The sequence below is a fragment of the Typopeltis vanoorti genome, chromosome 18 (genome assembly GCF_054136105.1).
Source record: "Typopeltis vanoorti isolate ZY-2024b chromosome 18, IOZ_Tvanoo_1.0, whole genome shotgun sequence".
NCBI lineage: Eukaryota > Metazoa > Arthropoda > Arachnida > Uropygi > Thelyphonidae > Typopeltis > Typopeltis vanoorti.
The window spans coordinates 47,178,391-47,197,483 of NC_143566.1; the positions used below are offsets into that span (position 1 = coordinate 47,178,391).

Genomic DNA, 19,093 nt, shown 5'->3' on the forward strand with positions numbered 1-19,093 from the left:
CAAGTCTTCCTGTAGTGCTAGTATAACATCCTGGAGTTCCACTTCTGAGTGCAGCCATGAGGAGAGCACACATTTATGTGCAGCTCCATTATTGTTAAGTAGCTCTGGGATTGAAGTTTCCTTTTGAGAATGAATGTTCCTCAGATTTACCAAGGTCTTAAGATCCCACCCATGCTCAGAAACAGCAGATAAGATGAACATAAAACATATACACCATCTTGCCCTAAGTATACACTTGATGGGCAAACATCATATTGCAAAAGTGGCTTCCTCTTTTATGAAGAAGGGTTTTAAAAGGGTTGATAGGATCCTCAAAAGCTGTAGAGATATCTCTTCAGGAGATATACTAAAAACAGCTAAAAATAAATATTCAGAGCAATTCTTTCATGGAAATCTATTCAGGTAATACCAATTATGGTCACTTCTCAACCATAAAGCATTCTTCTTTTCACTGGTAATATCTGTCCAAAGATCCCATGGAGTCAGACTCATCTAGGAGGTCCTTTGTTCAGTCCCTTGACCATTGAAATTCTAAATTAAATATACCAAGAAATGATATTCTTGGTTTCATCCTTTATCTAAGTGTAAGCAAACAAAGTTTACACATGAATTAACTTGATGACAGGGAAACTTATATATAGAGGCTAATGACTTCACATTAGTTGCCTTAGTGTCCCATAATGCAATACACGTATCCTTAGACATGTATAATGCTATGCATTATGGGAGGGGCCACTATCCAGACCAGTTCAACTTTTATTGATGTCTCATCAGTCAGAGCTAGACCCAGAAGTGATAACCAAGTAATCCAGAAGTTGTATTTCCATATGCAAGTAGCCAAAAGGTGTCACACCTTATTATTAAAATAATCTGGATTAGAGATAGATGTTGAAAGTTTTCCACTGGTTATATTATAAATAAAAGAGACCAAGAAATTATATTCTTGGTTTCATTCTTTATCTAAGTGTAAGCAAACAAAGTTTGCATATGAAGCAACTTCATGACAGAGCAACTTGTATGTATAGAGACTAATGACTTCACATCAGTTTTCTTAGTATTCCATAATGCATTGCACATATACTTAGACATGTATAATGCTATGTATTGGAGAAAGAGCCAGAGCCACTACCTAGACTGGTTTCGACCTTTATTGAAGTCTCATCAGTGGAAGCCAGACTCTGAAGTGATAACAAGGTTGAAGTAATGCAGAAGTGATAAAGGATGAAACCAAGAATATAATTTTTAGGCATCTTTAATTTATAATATAACCAAGTGGAAAAACTTTCAACATCTATCTCTAATCCAGAGTATTTTAATAAGGTGTGACATATTTTGGCTGCTTCTATATGGAAATATGACTTCTGCATTACTTCAACCTTGGTATCACTTCTGGGTCTGGCTCCCACTGATGAGACCTTAATAAATGTCAAAACCAGTCTGGGCAGTTTCCCTTCCCATAATGCATAGCATTATACATGTGCTTTGCATTATGGGATAATAAGGCAACTGATGTGAAGTCATTAGCCTCTTTATATGAGTTGCCCTGTCATGAAGTTACTTCATGTGCAAACTTTGTTTGCTTACACTTGGATAAAAGATGAAACCAAGAATTTATCATATAATGAAGTGGGAAAACTTTCAACATTGAAATTCTGTTTAGGAGATGTACTAAAAACTGCTAAAAAGAAATATTCAGAACAATTCCTTCATGCATATCTATTCAGGTAATAATGGTCACTTCTCCAATATAAAGCATTCTTCTTTTCAAGCAGTGACATCAATCCTAAACACTCCATGGAGTCAGACTCATCTAGGAGGGTCTTTGTGATACTCACAGCTCAATGCTGTGCCTTGAACACATTCAAATTCTCTGCAGACACTATGCTCTCAGATGCTATTCTCTCAATGCATTTCAATTATTCACAACTCTCCATGTAAAAAACCTTCTACTCACTTCCTTGCTCATACCCTCCTTATACAGCTTCCAGAGATGACCTCTTCTCCCTCAGTCTCCCACCATGTTATGAAAAACCTCTAGAACATTAATGTTATATGACCCCTTACTAATTTGTATGTCTCCATCATACCATTCCTCTTCCTTCTATCCACTAGACTATAAATTGCATATAGTCGATCATTATTCATAATGAACATTCCATATATGATGACTCTATCTTAGTCAATTTCCTCTAGACCCTTTCCAAAACATCTTCATCTTTTTGAAAACCAGGTGACCAAAATACACATATGCACAGTAGTCCAAATGTGTCCTCATCAAGGCCACATAATTCATTGCTGTCTTTGCAATTTTGGCATCATATCTTCTAAATTTCAGATCCTTATTCACCACCATCCCAAAATCTCTTATTTCCTCCATCTCTGACAATATATTCTCACCAAGAGTGAAACTAGAGCAGATGGGGTTGGATATTGTGGTAATTATGTGATGATCTAATAAAAACCTTTTGCAAAGTCTAAGTATACTACTGTGTATCAGTCTCCCATCTAATGCTGCTGTCACCTTATTCTAATAAGTAAGTAAATTACTAAAACATGACCTCCCTTTAGCAAATCCATGCTGTTCATCAAAGATAAGACCATTTTTTTCAATTAAAAAAAAAAACTAGAACCCAGTTCTGGATTCTGATTCTCATCAGTCTTTAAAACAGTTTAACCACAACAGCTGGTACACAGATTGGCCTATAATTTTATGTTTGAATTCTGTCACTCCTTTATGACATGATACAATCTTGCCTTTCTTCCACTCCTTTGGAACTTGACCCAGTATAAGACCCATATTAAACAAATATGTCAAGGCAGATGTCAACTCCCTGGCACATTCTTTCAAAATACAGGCTGTGGAACTTGATATATCAAAGTTCCACGGCTTTATTAAAATCAAGTTTGCTTAATTTCCCATATACCTCTTCCTCACTCACAGTGTCTCTCTGCCTCATCCACTGCTCTCCTTATACAGCTTCCAGAGATGACCTCTTGTTCTTCCCTGATGGGAGAGATTTTGGTCAACTGCCTCTGGACTCTCTCCAACATCCCTTCTTCCTTTTAAGAAACCAGTTGACCAAATCTATGCATAGTAGTCCATATGTGGCCTAATCAGAGCCTTAACAATGGAACCAGAAACTCCTTACTTCTACAAGTCAGTGTCCTCCGCATCATTCCCAGAATTCATTATGTTGTCCTCGCAATTTTGGTAATATGTTCTCTAAATGTGAGATCCTTATTTACCATCATCCCAAGATCTATTTCCTCCACCTCCAACAATATATCTCCACTATGAGTAAATTCTACATTCCAACTTTGTTTTCCAAATTTTAAAACCTTTTATAACATTGAATTGGCATATCTACTCCTGTGCCCATGCACTCAGTCTGTTCGAGTCTTCTTGTAAGGTCACATCTGCTCTACTCCTCATAGTTTGTCCCAACTTTGCATCATCTGCAAATAGCTGTACATCCCCATTCAATCTTCCCCAATATCATTAACATACAGGTTAAATAGCAATGGTCATAAAACAGACCCGTGTGGCACTCCACTGGCGACTTTCATCTTCTGGGATATTGCTCTTCCATACACAACTTGCTGACATCTATCAGATGGCTAGTCTCCAATGCAATGCACTAGTCTAATATCCAACCCCATCCACTCTAGTTTCACTCTCAAGTGAAACTAGAGTGGATGGAGTTAGATATTGTGGTAATCAAATAAAAACCTTTGCAAAATATAATATCTGTGCAGTCACACTGCTTGCAGACGTCTAAGAACAGATTCCACAAAGGTGTCGAAAATCCTCCACATGTAGCTCAACCCATGTCTGCTGCAGCAACTCAGTCAATTCACACTCGTTCTATGGAGGAGGAGGAGGAGGATCAGCAGTTCTCGCACTCAGTTTCCTAGTATATCCTACACACGTTCAGTTGGGTTATTACAGTCAGAGTACTTTGGGAGCCAAGGCAATGTGGGAAATGTGTTATTTCTCAAACCTCTCAGTAGTTGCCAAGCCTGATGACAAGGTGCATTGTCCTGTTGAAAGATGGTACTGTGGTCAGGGTAGACCTTCTACAGATAGGGAAGGAAATGGTTGGCTAACAGGTCCATCTAACACTCACCATTCAGGATTTGTGGGATGATAACCAGTGGACCTAGGCCATGCCAGGAAAAAGCTTCCCAGACCATTACACCACCTCCATGGGCTTGTTGAAACTCAACAGTGCAACCGGGGTATAGGGCTTCATGCTGTTTATTCAGATACAAGCCTGGCTATCAACATGATGCAGCAGGACATGGGACTCATCACTCCAGATGACCTCCTTCCATCCGTTGAGGTTCATTGCCTATGTTTCTTGGTGCATGTGAGGTGTTGTTTGCAATGCCTCTCTTTTATCATGGGTAACCTTGTTGGTTTCTGGCTGTGAACCTCAGGCAAAGCATGGTATGTTGCATGTGGAAGTGGGTTGAATTTCCCTGCTATTGTACTGGTCGATGAGCTGTGTGACTGTTGTGCGGCATTACTGCGATACCAGTCATGACACCTGAAGCTCACCTCTAGGATCAACCACGCGTCGCTGACCACTCTGAGCCCTTCTGCTGGATAACTGTTCATCGTTTATCCAGTCTTGGTGGTACCTTTGATACAGTAGTATGGGAGCAACCAACAAGTGCAGCTGTTTCCAAAATACTGTCATCTGCTCTCTGGGCCCCAACTATCTGTCCATGATCAAATTGGATTAGGTCACCACGTTTTCTCATTACTGGAAAACCAATTTACATACAGAGGATAGGTGTGCTCATGTATAGTAGCCACACATAACATTGATATCGTGTGGTACTTTGTTATCACACAAAATATGTAAATCAGGGGGGGGGAGTTCCTAATGCAAAGGTAACTCAGTGTATACCATTGTGTATCATTCTCCTTCGTCCAGTACAGCTGTCACCTTATTATAATAAGTAGATTACTAAAACATGACTTCCTTTTAGTAAATCCATGCTGTCCATCAAAAATAATTGTTGTCAACCCAATCCTAGATCCTGGTTCTCGCCAACCTCTCCAACACTTTAACCATTACACCTGGGCCTATAATTTGATGCTAGAGTCCTGTCACTTCCATTATGAAACTGTACAATCTTGCCTTCCTTCCATTCATTTGGAACTTGACCCAATGTAAGACTCATATTAAAAAAATATGTCAAGGCATATGTCAATTTGCTTGCACACTCCTTCAAAATATGTGGTGATATATCATCAAGTTCCACAGCCTTATTAAATATTAAAAATAAGTTTGCTCATTTCCACACATACCTCTTGCTCACTCAGTTGCTCTCTTCCTCATCATCCACTGTTCTCAAACTCCCCATGATGTCACATTCACAAGGATGAAAGACCTTTACCAATTGTTCATTAAATATAAGGACAACTATATCCTTTGCAGCAATTGTCCTTATACCATTTTCTCCGATCAATGTTATCCTACCATAATAATTTTTCTCTTCATTACCTCCTGCTGCTCATACTGCACTTTTGCTACCCTTACCAATCAAGTCGTCCTCCTTGCCTATTCTTTGTACTAGTCATGGAATTGATTATTACTGCTCATCTTATGGTGCCTCCATAATGCCTCCCCCCCCTCTCTATTGCATGCTTTAATCTTTTCATTCATCCATTTCACATCTACCTTATTTAACCTTCTGAACCTTGGAATACATTTAGGCATCACTTGTAGCTACCAGATAGTTATTGTATATCACCCAAGTAGCATTGATTTCCTTTTCATCAACTTCTCATTTCATGCTACAGCTGCAAGCTATCTCCTGAGCTTCTCGTAATCACCAGTCTTGTAGTTCCGCATATACCTTTTTCTCACATGCAGGCAACGACCCTGGTAATCACTTCATGGTCACTCATGAACTGGAGGGAGATTTCATGGCCTCATTTATAATAACATCATCTGATCAAATCCAATACCCTCAATCCTTGTATGCTCTCTGTTACATACTGCCTGAGGTAGTTGCATCTCAGAAACTAATTTTCTTCATCTCCAATTGCTATCCTGTCATCCCAATATATATTGCCATAATTAAAATCTTCCATAATGATCATCCTTTTTTTTGTTTGCTTAGCTAATTTGCTTATGTGTTTCATAGTCACTACCCTCCACATTACCAGGTCTGTAGTAATATATGACTAAGTATTTCATTTGGTTCACCTCTATCCTACACCATACTGCCTCAAAAAGACTGCCACTATTTCCCCCTTACATGGACATAACACTTTTTCTACCATCATGAAATAAAACATCAACTATTCCTGTCAGGATGTCATCCTCATCCAACTGTCTCACTTATTCCAACAATTTTTGGGCAAACGAACTCAATCAATGCAACCATTTTCCTTGTTTCTGTTATACTCCTAGCATTTGCATACAAACACAGCATCTCGTTCCTGAATCTGTAACAAGTTTCACTGATACCACTCTTTAGATGTGACTTCTCCATACCTTCCTCGAATAGTGTGATCTAACTGATATCATCTAACTCATGATCGTCTTTTCATAGTAAGATCTAACTAGATGTTCCCAACAAGTAGAACTGATTCTTGATCTCAAGCTTATGTACCCTTATAACATTACTGCAGAAGATTTAATAAATAAAAAAATACATTGAGAAAATAATTAGTTCATTAAAAAAATCCATTTTGTTTCTCCATTGTAATATCAGCATCATTTAAGCAACAGTGAATTAAAAGGTAAATTGGTAACATAAGAAATTTAAATCAATTAAAAACTCACCTTTAAAATTGATAGTGATATCGCTGTTTGTTGTTAATATCCCCAGACCTTCACAGAGTTACTCATCATGGGAGAGCCTCCTGTCATACACAGTGAATTATGCAGTGCCTTAAATGCATTCATGTTCTTTGCAGACACCGCAGTCTGAGGCAATGCATTCCAATCATTCACCATTCTACGTGCGAAAAACCTGTTTCTCACTCTTTTGCTCACACCTATAGTTTCCAGGGGATGACCTCATCTTCCCACCTCCAACATTGTAGGAAAAACTTCAACATTAATTTGATAAGAACTCCTTACCAACTCATACATCTCTATCATATCACCTCTCCTCCTATTCACTAGACTCTGTAAATTGCATCTTCTCAACCTTTCTTCATACTCAACATTCCAGAGACAAGAAAACACCTTCATTTGTTTCCATAACCTTTCTACTACCTCTTAATCCTTTTGAAAACCAGTTGACCAAATCTGTGTACAGTAGTTCATATGTGGACCTAATCAAGGCCTTATACAATGGAATCAGAATATCCTTAACTTCTACAAGTTGGTATCCTCCTCATCATTGCCAGAATTTATTGTGTTGTCTTCAGTTTTAGAAATGTACTCTAAATTTTAGATTCCTATCCACCATCACACCCATATCTTATTTCCTCCACCTCCTCCAATATATCTCCACTAAGTATACTCCACATCTCATCTTTCTTTTCCAAATTTTTAAACCTTACACTTTTTTTTTTTTGCAACATTGAACTGGGAACTCGACTCCTATGTCCATTCACCCTGTCTAGTTCTCTTGTAAAGCCACTGCATCTACTCTATTTCTCATAGTTCTTCTCAACTTTGCATCATTTGCAAACAACTAAATATCCCCATTCAATCTTTCCTCAGTATTACACTGGTTTCCAAAACACCTAAGGACAAACACTATTTCTGAATATTACAACCCTCAAATTCAGATGAATTTTGTGGCAATTTGTATGACTGATGATTTTGAGTAGAAAGTGAGTACACATTCAAATTTTTGAATCACTCGCATAGGGGTCATGTGGTAGCACTCAACAGGATAAAAATCAAAAAAGCTGTGCTATGCGAATTGTGTTTGAAGGAAGCTCTTTTCATGAAGGAATAAAGTTTCAGACTTGGATTTCTGGTATGTCTCAGAGACATCATCTAGATAATTTCACAATGCAGAAGAATTATTGGAAAGCTTGAAGGCCACAGAATTACTGATATTGCCAGGGAGTTTGAAATCTCACATGGTGTGGTATCCAGGCTCTGTGCAGTGAACTGCATTCTAGATCTTTGCTAAGAGATTCTCCATGGAGCATTAAGACAGATTTTTTGTTATAACAGCAAAACATAATTGATGCACCACAGCAGGTGAGCTCCATTCTAGCACAGGTGTGTGTATATCTCGACAAACTGTGGCAAGATTCCTGCAACAAGTAGGCCTTATACACCTGAAGGCCTGTAGTCTGCATCCTTTTTCCACAGCTCATTGCATTTTGTCGTTGTATCCATAAAAATTGGACAATACACCAATGGGCTAATGTAATCTTTAGAGATGAGAGTTGTTTTAGTCTTTCCTCCAATTCTAGACAACACTTGATCTGCTATGAAAGTGATAGGTGCTGGAGACATGGTTTGGGGAGGTATTATGCTTAATGGATGTACTGAGCTACATGTTACAAGTGCTGGAAAAAGTTGCTATGACTGGTGAATGACGTTGCAATGAAGCTCTTCAATGTCATGTTCAATTGTTCCGCGGTTCTGTAGGCGAAGAACTCATTTTTGTGGATGACAGTGCCACACCACATCATACACGAGCAGTGGAAATACTTCTGTAGACCAAGAATATTAATCGAATAAAGAGGCCATAATGCTTTCCAAACATTTGGGACACAATAGGAAGATGCATTGCTGCTAGAAATTCTCCTCCAGAAAACAAACAAGGCATTATCCTTGCTCTGAAGCAGGAGTGGGCTAGTTTGCCTCAATACTCCTGAATCACTTGGTGCTAAGCATGGTACAATGTTGAGAGCTACCTCACAGTTCACGGTGGACATATTCCATACTGAAATGTCTCTCTACACAGTTTTCTGTAAGCACTGTACGTTAATTCCTTAACTACGTCTTAGGACATCTGTAACTTTTGCCAACAAAAATATTGCAATTTAATTTGTACAAAATTTATAACATATTTTTTGTAATATAATTTATTAGTAGGCTGAAAATAAATTTGTCCACATTTGGTTGTAATCAAGAAAATATTTTCATATACAGGTAAAAATGTAGTTCGTTTTTAGCTTTTGGACACCATTGTATTAACATAAGATAAAAAAAAAAAAATCCTAGAACAGTTCCTTGAGGCACACTGCTACCGACTTTCTGTAATATTTTTCTTCTGTAATTATTAAACATCATTAAGTCTTTAATCATTTTTGAATATCTTCCAGTTTAAAAGAACTACAATGTGTCATGCTCTGCCATTTAATATGATCCTCCTAATATCACAGTTTTTCATAAGAATACCTGATTAATTATTATTATTATACAGGTATCTTCATGGGATCAGAAGACTCATCATGGGCGACCTGTTATTCAGATGCTAGCCATTATTCACTCAATACCTATCATGCCTTCTCTTTAAACTCATTTATTGATAAAACACTAACAATCATCTCTAGCAACCACTTTCACACATTTACCACAGTCCAAGCAAAAAATCTAGTCCTTCTGCTCTGCTTGCTAATCATGAGAAGTCACCTGTGGGAATTGTGTAAGAGTTGCTAATCACACTATTACACAATTCCTACAGGTTACTCCTCATTCTCTACCTTTCTACCACATACTTAAAAAAATAGTATTCAATATCAATCCTATTAAACCTTTTTAATAAATTATACTCATATGTTTCCATCATATCTCTTTGCCTTTCAGCTAGTTTTTGAAGCCCACAAACATTCAATCTGTTCTCATAGGGAGCATTCCATATACCTGCCACAATATTTGTCACTCCCTTCTGAATCCTCTCTACCATTTTTCATCTCCATGGAGTCCATTTGACAGATCTGCATGCAGTAGTCTCGATATGGTCTTATTGAAGCCTTATAAAGGAGAATGATAACCTCCCTATCCCTGTTTGTTAGTGTTTATTATTATGTTTTTCAAGAACCTTTTAATCTAATGTGCTATTTTGGCTACATCCCCAAAGTTCTTAGCCTCATCAATTTCCTGCATTTCAGTTCCATCAATATAGTACTACACAGCTTGTGATCTTTTCTTCCCAAAGTACATCTTATACTTAGCCATTATTGCATCATAAACAAACAACTGAATATTTCCTGTCAAATTATTTCTTATGTCATAGTTGTGCAAATTAAATAACAGAGGACCAAGTACTGAGCCCAGTGGTACACCACTAGTCACTTACCTTCTTCTGGACTCAACTCCTCCATAAACTAATATCTGTGTATCAGCAACCACTAATCCAGATCACTATTTGCTTCAATTTATGCAACAGTTTTATATGGAATCCTGTGCAATGCCTTTGCAAAGGCCATCAGTATCCATTTCTTGTCATTTTATTATAAAAAGTTAGCAAATTACTATTGCCTTTTATAAAGTACAGTATCATATTTCTATCCACCCAGTCTTGAATTCTGTTCTTTGCCAATTTTACTCCAATATCTTCACTAATCTGTATCACTCTTTGAGATACAAAATAGCCTTAATTTGCTACTTCTGTCTTGGAGTCTCCTTTATGCAGTAAGACAACATTTCCTTCCCTCCCTCCCCCCCCTCCACTCTGCTGGTACCTTCCCAGTACTGTGGCTTTAACAGCCTGGTCAGTGCTAATTATTCACTGGTACATACATGTAACATATAAGACTATATGCCACCTAATCCTATAGCAGTGTTTGCATTGAGTTTCTGAATATTCTAAACACCTTCAGTCCTTCAACCTCTGTTCTCTCATTGGTCAGTGTCGCATCTGGCATTGCATTATCACCACCTAAATGGTGCATCCTTGAAAAAATTAACTATTTGTTTGCTTCTGTTACCTCCCTACCATCAGGACGTTTTCAAGTCATCCTTCCATAGTCATTCTACTTTTTACCTGCCACATAGCAAAACAATTCTAGTATTTCTTTTAGCCTGTTCAGCTAGCTTTCTCTCATAATTAGCTTTGACCTTCAAAAATAACAATACATAAATAATAAAATAAAAATAAATAAAAGCAGCCAAATATTTACTATTCTACACACCAGAAACCTTAACTAGTTAACCCCTATAAATAACAGTAATTTGGAGGAAAACTATTGAAAAAAAAGTAGTAATGTAAGTTGAATGATTTGATATTATCATAATATCCTGTACATCAAGGATCAAGTGGATTGATATGGTTTACTGTCTTAGTGTACATCAAGGATCAAGTGGATTGATATGGTTTACTGTCTTAGTGTACATCAAGGATCAAGTGGATTGATATAGTTTACTGTCTTAGAAGACCAAACTATAAAGTATTGGACAATTAACAAATGGTGGATAATACTGAAGGAAATTCTTCATCAGATAATAATGTAAACTTGATTATGTGGTTAAAGATTATGTATGAGACCATCTCCCTGCTTAATGGAGGCCTAAAGTGGCTTGAAAAAGTTCCATGTTTGTTTTTTTAGAGCAGGGTTTTGGGACTATGTAAAATTAAATGAAAAAAAATATATATAATAAAAAAAATTTTTAAAAAAGTCTTTAGCCACCAATGATATGAATGAACTATAGCTTTATAGAAGCATTATGTGGTGGAAACCACATAAAAAAAAAAAAAAAAAAAAAAAAAAAAAAAATTTCTTATTACTGTACACATCAGGAATTATAATGATAAATGTATTCTTGTGTGATTTGATGTTAATAGTAATATTACAATTTAAGCATCATTTCATTATTTTATTCTTAAGCTTTTTTTTTTGTTGAAAATGCATAAGAAATTTTTTATGTAAACAGAAATCTTCCTCGAGCCATAATTGTTGGAATTCCTCTCGTAACCCTGTGTTATGTTCTTGCCAATATATCATATCTTACTGTACTTTCACCTTCTGAGTTGTTGGCTTCAGAAGCAGTAGCTGTGGTAAGTTTTCAGATATGTGAACTAAGATATGACAAATTATATTTTGGATATTACCTTTATGCTAATTTTCTGCTGAATTTTATATTGCTTTTTTTAATAATTTACCATTAAATTAAATCATAATGGATATTAAATGTCCTGCCGGAAAAAAAAAAAAATTTAACAATGTAAATAGTGGCAATGGCTTCAAGTCAGTATAGTGTGATGTGGAAGTTGATGGGAAGAGATATTTAGTTGGATGTTGCTATAGGCCAGGGAATGTGGAGGGTGGTGATGAAGAAATGTATAAGCAACTTGGGTTAGTGAACAAGGGAAAGCTGATTATTATGAATGATTTTAATTATGGCAGTATAGATTAGAATGAAGAGACCGTATTTGGAAATAAGGAAAATAAATTTTTAGGCGTATAACTGGTCCTTCCCATGCCACTTGTAGGCTGCGATTTCCTCACAACCATTCCCAGTTGTCTTCATAATGTAAAAGACTTAGTTACATCTCATACATCTTAGGCCATCCCATTCCCATACACACATTCACTACTACTACTTCCAACTCCATTTCCCTGTCCATCTTAAATTCTTGTTCAATCATTTCAATCACAGTACTACTATTCTCATTTACAATAACTTTAGTCTCACCAGTTTCTCTCTCCTGATCACTTGCTTCTCCTCTTATTTCTTCTGCTCTCTTGCTCACATCGCTCGTTTCTCCTTGCAGCAGTAGAGTCTGACTCACCAAATCCATTCAAATGTAACCAGTCACTTTTGTATACTTCCATCTTTCCTTCAAATGCTTCCCACACATTCACAAACTCCGCTCTCTTCTCACACAGCTTTGCCAACATACCATTCATAATTCTTGCTCTCCATCTCAAGTCACCACTATCATAGCCAGACAACACACTGACCACACTTTATCTAACCACACTGTTATCTCTCACTCTCCTCAACAATTTACAGATATCCATTCTTTTTATGTCCAATCATTTGTTCCAACAACCACCAGCTCACTTGCTCGTCTGCTTCTCTTATCTAAAACATCACTTATCCTGCTAATTCTTCCTCCTGGAAAACACACCTTATGAAATTTCATTTACCAAACCTCTAATAATTTAATCTCCATACATCGCTATTCTCAAGTCATTTGTTACCCCTTTTTCTCTGCTTTCCTTTGTTCTAACCCTTTTATACTCGTCTCCATTCTTATCCCAAACTTATCTCACTATGCATATTTTTCATTTCACTTCTCATTCTGATCAACTCATTTTTCAAATCCTATTATATTTTATTTATTATATCTTGTTATATTTCAAGGCTTACTTAGCTCACAGTAAAAGCTTTAACTATGATTCTTTAAGGTAGGGGTTCTCAACGTGGTGTATGCATACCTCTTGGGGGTTCATAGTAAAATTTTTGGGGGTATGCCATGAGAGCTCAAAGTCACTAGATCTAGTAACAAAGTCGCTAACTTGGCACTACTGATACTAATTAATTTCTGAGAACTGAGCTACAATATATTGTGCCGTAGTTCATGTCTATACATGTTTGTCAATCCTCCCTCCCCTTCACTACTCGCACAATAGGCGAGTCACTCATTCTTCCAGCAGCTGAAGAAATATCTTTTTGTATGTTTGGTCAAAAGGAGTCAAACCTTGTCAGAACCATTCCTTTGTCAAACAACTCAGTTTCCAGGAGAATTAAAGATAGGTCCTGTAATATTAAGGACCAACTCATTCAAGCTATTCAATGTAGCCTGTGGTTTTGCCATACAAGTTTGATGAGTCAACAGATGTAGCTGGGTTAGCTCAATTACTTGTTTTTGTGAGTTGAAAATTTCTGGGTGCAATATTTGAAGATATTTTATTTTGTAAGCCTCTCAAAACTTCTACAAGTGAGGATATTTTTAATGATTGATTCATTTTTTGCTGAAAACAACCTTGAATGGAAAAATTGTATTTCTGTATGTACTAACGAAGGAAAGGAATGAGTGGTTATATCACAGGACTAGCAGGTCGTATAAAACAAGTTGCACAGTTTCACTCATTATTGTCTTCACCATGAAGTGCTGTTAGCTAAATTTCTCCCTGATGATTTAAAGATTTCTTGATGAAAGTGTACAAAAGGTTAATTTCATCAAAACCTGACCATTGAAGTCTTGACTTTTTTAAAATTATTTGTGAAGAAATGGGTAGCCTGCATAAGAGGTTGCTGCTTCTCACAGATGTATGTTGGTTGTCATGAGGGAATGTTCTTTGCCATTTATTTGAACTCCACAACGAAGTATGCCTTTTTTTTTTTTTTTTCCATGGACCAAAAGTTTTGACTTTCATTGAAACCACAAGACTTAGAATGGCTTTTACAGTTAAGATATTTGGCTGATATTTTTTAAAAAATTAATATTTGGAACTTATCATTGCAGGGAGACAACGTTGATGTGTTCTATGTTGAGAAGAAAACAGAGGCCATGATAAAATTTATCTTTGGGAAAACAGAATTAAAAAGAACAACTGTGACTAGTTTCAGTGACTGTATTCATTTATTAAAGAAAATGTGCAAACAATTGCAGACTTTGAAGACATCAGACAACAATTGTGGTGTGCAAGATAGGATGCCAGAGGAGTGTTTGCCAGGAGGAACGATAGAAAGTGTGGCTATGGCAATTAGCAGGGGGAAAGAGTGGATGAAATGATTGTGATGGTGGGCACGAATGACTTGAGAGGCAGTGTAAATAGAGGCGAGAGATCTGAGATTCATGCTTGAGGTTGTAAAAAAAGAAAATGCAGAGAGGAAAATAGTGTGTGTGACTCGGGTATGATAATGACGAGCTGAGCAAAAGAGCAGTAATAATGAATAGCATAATAGCTAGAATGAAACAGAAGAGAGGATTGGAATATATGGATGCTTGGAGGGCATTTGAGGACAGAAAGGAACTGTATGTGAGAGACCGCTTGCATTTGAATGAGGAAGAACATAGACATCTAAAGAGATTGCTGTTTTCTGAATGAATTGGTGTGTCAATGCAGGGAAACTAGAGTTTCTGGGGTGATAGCAGGGGTGGGTGCTTGGGAGAAGGGGGACAATCTCAGGTAACACTGAGTCCAGTGAGGTCTGGTGGGGATAATAAGTATAGAAGCAGTGACATTTTTATACTTTATACTAATACCAAGAGTATCCAGAATAAAGGAGATGAATTGGTGGTACTGATAGCATCAGCCTGGCCAAGATTATTGGGACACTGAGACGTGGTTGACAGAAGATGATATAATAACAGGAATAGAAGTAGCAGGGTAGAGCATTTTTTGGCAGGAAAGGAGGGGAAAACACGATGGTGGAGTACTGCTTATGATAAGTGATGACTTGTCTTCTAAGAGTGTAGGCTTTGGAAGGCAGTGACACTAATGGTTTTGAACCATCTGGTGTGAGGTAGAGGTGGGCAAGACAGGATATTTAATGGGGTGTTGCTACAAGCCAAGGAGTACAGAGGGTGGGGAGCAGGAGATGTTTTGAGCTTGGCAAGTGCAAGAAGAATGATTCTTATGGGAGATTTTTCCCCTTCCCAGCTTATATAGCAGTATAAGCTGGGAAGGGGAAAATGCATGTAATAATAAGGGAATGGAATTTCTAGAATTCTTTAAGGACAGATGTCTTAGACAACATGTAATAGAGGGAACAAGAGGTTCAAGAGTTTTGGATTTGGTTATAGCATCAGAAGAGTTGATAATAACTGAGATGACATCTCTCCCACCAGTTGGAGAAAGCGACCATGTGATTTTGACCTGGAAGATGAATAGACACACACAGGAGTATCAAAGAAAAGGGAACATATGTGGAATTATAAGGCAGGTGATTATAATAATCTTAGATATCAAATTGGGACAGTTTCATGGAGGGTGGAATTGGAAGGCCGGGATATCATTCGTGCTTGGGAAATGGTGAAGGAATATTTGTTAGCAGCAATAGTAAGCTGTATTCCATGAGTGAAGAAGCAGACACAGTTTGGTGTAAAGCATATGACAAACAATATCAAACAAGAACTGCAGGTGAAAAAAAGGTTATGGAAGAGATATAAGGAGAGGGGTGGAGAGCAGATGCATGAAGAATATAGGACTCAGGCCAGGAGAGTGACTAATATGGTAATTAAAGTGAAACTGGAATATGAGAAGAGACTGACACTAAGATCCAAAGATAATCCTAAGGAATTTTTTAGCTATGTGGCCAGTAGGAGAGAAATTATTGTGGAAGAATGACACTGTGGGATAAAAATGGAAATAAAGTGACTGATGCAGAGGACACAGGAAATGCAGAGGAAATACACTTTATTGGTGTATTTCATACACAAAAGAGGGGTAGGGCAGGTTCAAGAGTTAAGAGGTGCAAGAGAAGAGTGTGTTCCAAATACTGAATACTCTGGATGTCAGTAAAGCTGTGGGACTGGATGGTATTTCACCACAGGTTTTGAGAGAATGTGCTAAAGAAATGACAGCTCCTTTGACCTGTCTTTTCAATGAAAGTCTGGCTACGAGAAAGGTGCCCAAGAAATGGAAGGAAGATAAGATAGTGCCATTGCATAAGGGTGGTAGCAGACTGGAAGTATCTAATTATAGGCCAGTTTGTGTGTCATCAGTAGTTGTTAAAAATCTTGGACAAATTAGTGAGGGACTATATACAATGTTGGGCAGATGAGCGTAATGTTATCTGTGAGAATCAAGATGGATTTGTTAAGAGGCGATCTTGCTTAAGTTATATGATTGCCTTTTATAATAAAGTGACAAAAGCAGTTGATAAGTCAATTTTGCAAAGTCATTTGACAGGGTGCCACATAAGCTGATATTTAAGTTACAGCGCATGGGTTTAGGTGTTGGGTCAGTCAACTGGATTCAGGATTGGCTGTCTGATAAGTATCAGACAGAGTTGTGTATGGTGGGGCAATATCAAGGAAGCAGATGGTTACAAGTGGGGTTCCACAGGGCTCAGTACTGGGACCTGCATTGTTCAACCTTTATATCAATGACGTTGTCAATGAATTGCAAAGGGATATTCTGTTGTTTGCAGATGCGATGAAGATGTGAAGGGTTATTAGTAATAGTACAGATGTGGCAGCCCTGCAAGAGGATTTGAATAAACTAGACAGATGGGCAAATAAGACCAGACTCATCTTGGGACTGTGGTGAGGATAACAAAACTATGCAACATATCACATTTGACTGTCCTCACAGAGCCTTCATGGGATCAGTATCTGACTTTATAACAGTTTCCAGTGATTTCTGTTGACGGTTTGTCGAACTTAAACTTAATTTTATGCTTATTTGTATATTTTTATATGCATATATGACTGCAGTGTCACTTCACACTATTCTATTCTTTTATACATTTTGTTGTCTTGTGTGTGTTTTTTTTGTGTTTATGGTAGCATACGAAGTGGTATCAAAAGGTTTTGAGACTAGTTTTGTAATATGGCAGCACAAGGCTGCATGCACAGTCACAGGGAGCACCGACCTTCATAAGTCACTGTGCCAAAAGACATCATCCTGTGTACATCGGGAGCTGTGCAACTGGTGCTATTCTGACACGTGCATCACCACATCTGTGATTTCATCATGGACAGCAAGTTAGAACAAAGAGCGAACATGAAATTCTGCATGAAACTGGGTAAATTTGCCACAGAGACGTTTGACATGATTTGGCAAGTTTATGCCGATGCTGCAATGAGTCGTTCGAGGTGTTTTGAGTGGCACATGTGCTTCAAGAGCGGAAGAACATCACTGGAAGACAACGAGAGATCAGAAAGACCTTCAACGAGCTCAACCCCCAAAAATGTCGAAACCATTCGGCAACTTGTGTATGAGGATCGTCGGAGAACACTCCACAATATTGCTGCCATTGGTGGTGTGTCGTACGGAACAGTCCAGGCAATCCTCACGTGTGATTTGAACATGTGCTGTGTTACTGCCAAGTTCGTCCCCAGGCTGCTGACCCAGGAACAGAAGGAACACCGCATCAAAGTCTGCCAAGAACTCCATCAGTGTGCTGTGGATGACCCATCCATCATGTTGAGGATCATTACTGGTGACGAAACTTGGGTGTACAGGTACGACCCTGAGACGAAGCAACAGTCTTCACAATGGAAGAGCCCATCATCTTCACAACTGAAAAAGGCGAGGCAGGTCCGCAGCTCGACCAAGTGCATGCTCATCATCTTTTTCAACATTCACGGCATTGTGCATCGAGAATTTGTTTCCAGGGGTCAGATATCAGTTCTGCTGCCAGGTTTTAAGGCATCTGAGGGAGGACATTTGGCAAAAGTGACCAAATCTGTGGTGCGCAAAAAAACTGGATGCTCCACGACGACAATGTGCCATCACCAAACTTTCCTCACATGTGAGTTTCTTGCCGGAAACAACATGATATCACTTCAGCATCCACCCTACTCACCAGATTTGGCTCCTGTGGACTTTGCCCTCTTCCCGAAGATGAAGATCCAGCTTAAAGGTCATAGTTTTGACACCATTGCGGAGATCCAGCGCAAATCGCAGGTGCTTGACACGTTTCGAAAGGAAAACTTCTAGGACATATTCCAGAAGTGGTAGGAATGCTGGGAGCCCTGTATTGCTATGCATGGGGACTATTTTGAAGGTGATAGTGTGTAAATGTAGATAAATAAAGTAATTTCTCATAAACAGAGCTAGTCTTGAAACTTTTTGATACCACATTGTATGCATATATTCTTCTTAGCTGAATGCTAAATAAAGAAATGGGGGTATCGGTTTAATGCAGCAAAATGTAAAGTCTCGAAGTTTGGGATACATCGATGGGAGGCTGAATACTTGATTGGAGGAACTGTACTTGAGGAAGTAGGGCAGACAAGACATCTAGGGGTGATGATCAATAGAAAACTGAAATTCGGGGGGCATATTACAAAGGTGATGAAGGTAACCCATAGGATTTTTGCAATACTGAGAAGTACGCTTACCTGCAGAGATAGAAGAGTTATCATTTCCTTGTATAAGACCCTGATCAGACCACACGTAGACTATTGTTCTCAAATTTAGTCCCCAGGATTTGAAAGGGATAAATTAACTGTGGAAAGGGTGCAGAGGCAGATAACAATTGTACAGTCCTGAAAGATGGTTTCAGGACTGTACAATGTTAATTAT

At 38.0% G+C, this 19,093-nt stretch overlaps 1 protein-coding gene across 7 annotated transcripts in view; it reads left to right on the plus strand.

Annotated features, from left to right (window-relative positions):
• LOC150096631 (b(0,+)-type amino acid transporter 1-like) overlaps positions 1–19,093 on the plus strand; it is a 347,057-nt gene that overhangs the window by 218,768 nt on the left and 109,196 nt on the right. For all 7 annotated transcript variants that reach the window (XM_090408724.1, XM_090408727.1, XM_090408729.1 and 4 more), the window contains one exon: positions 11,817–11,940. In XM_090408724.1, the coding sequence (XP_090264850.1) occupies positions 11,817–11,940 (124 nt within the window). The remainder of the gene's footprint in view (positions 1–11,816; positions 11,941–19,093) is intronic.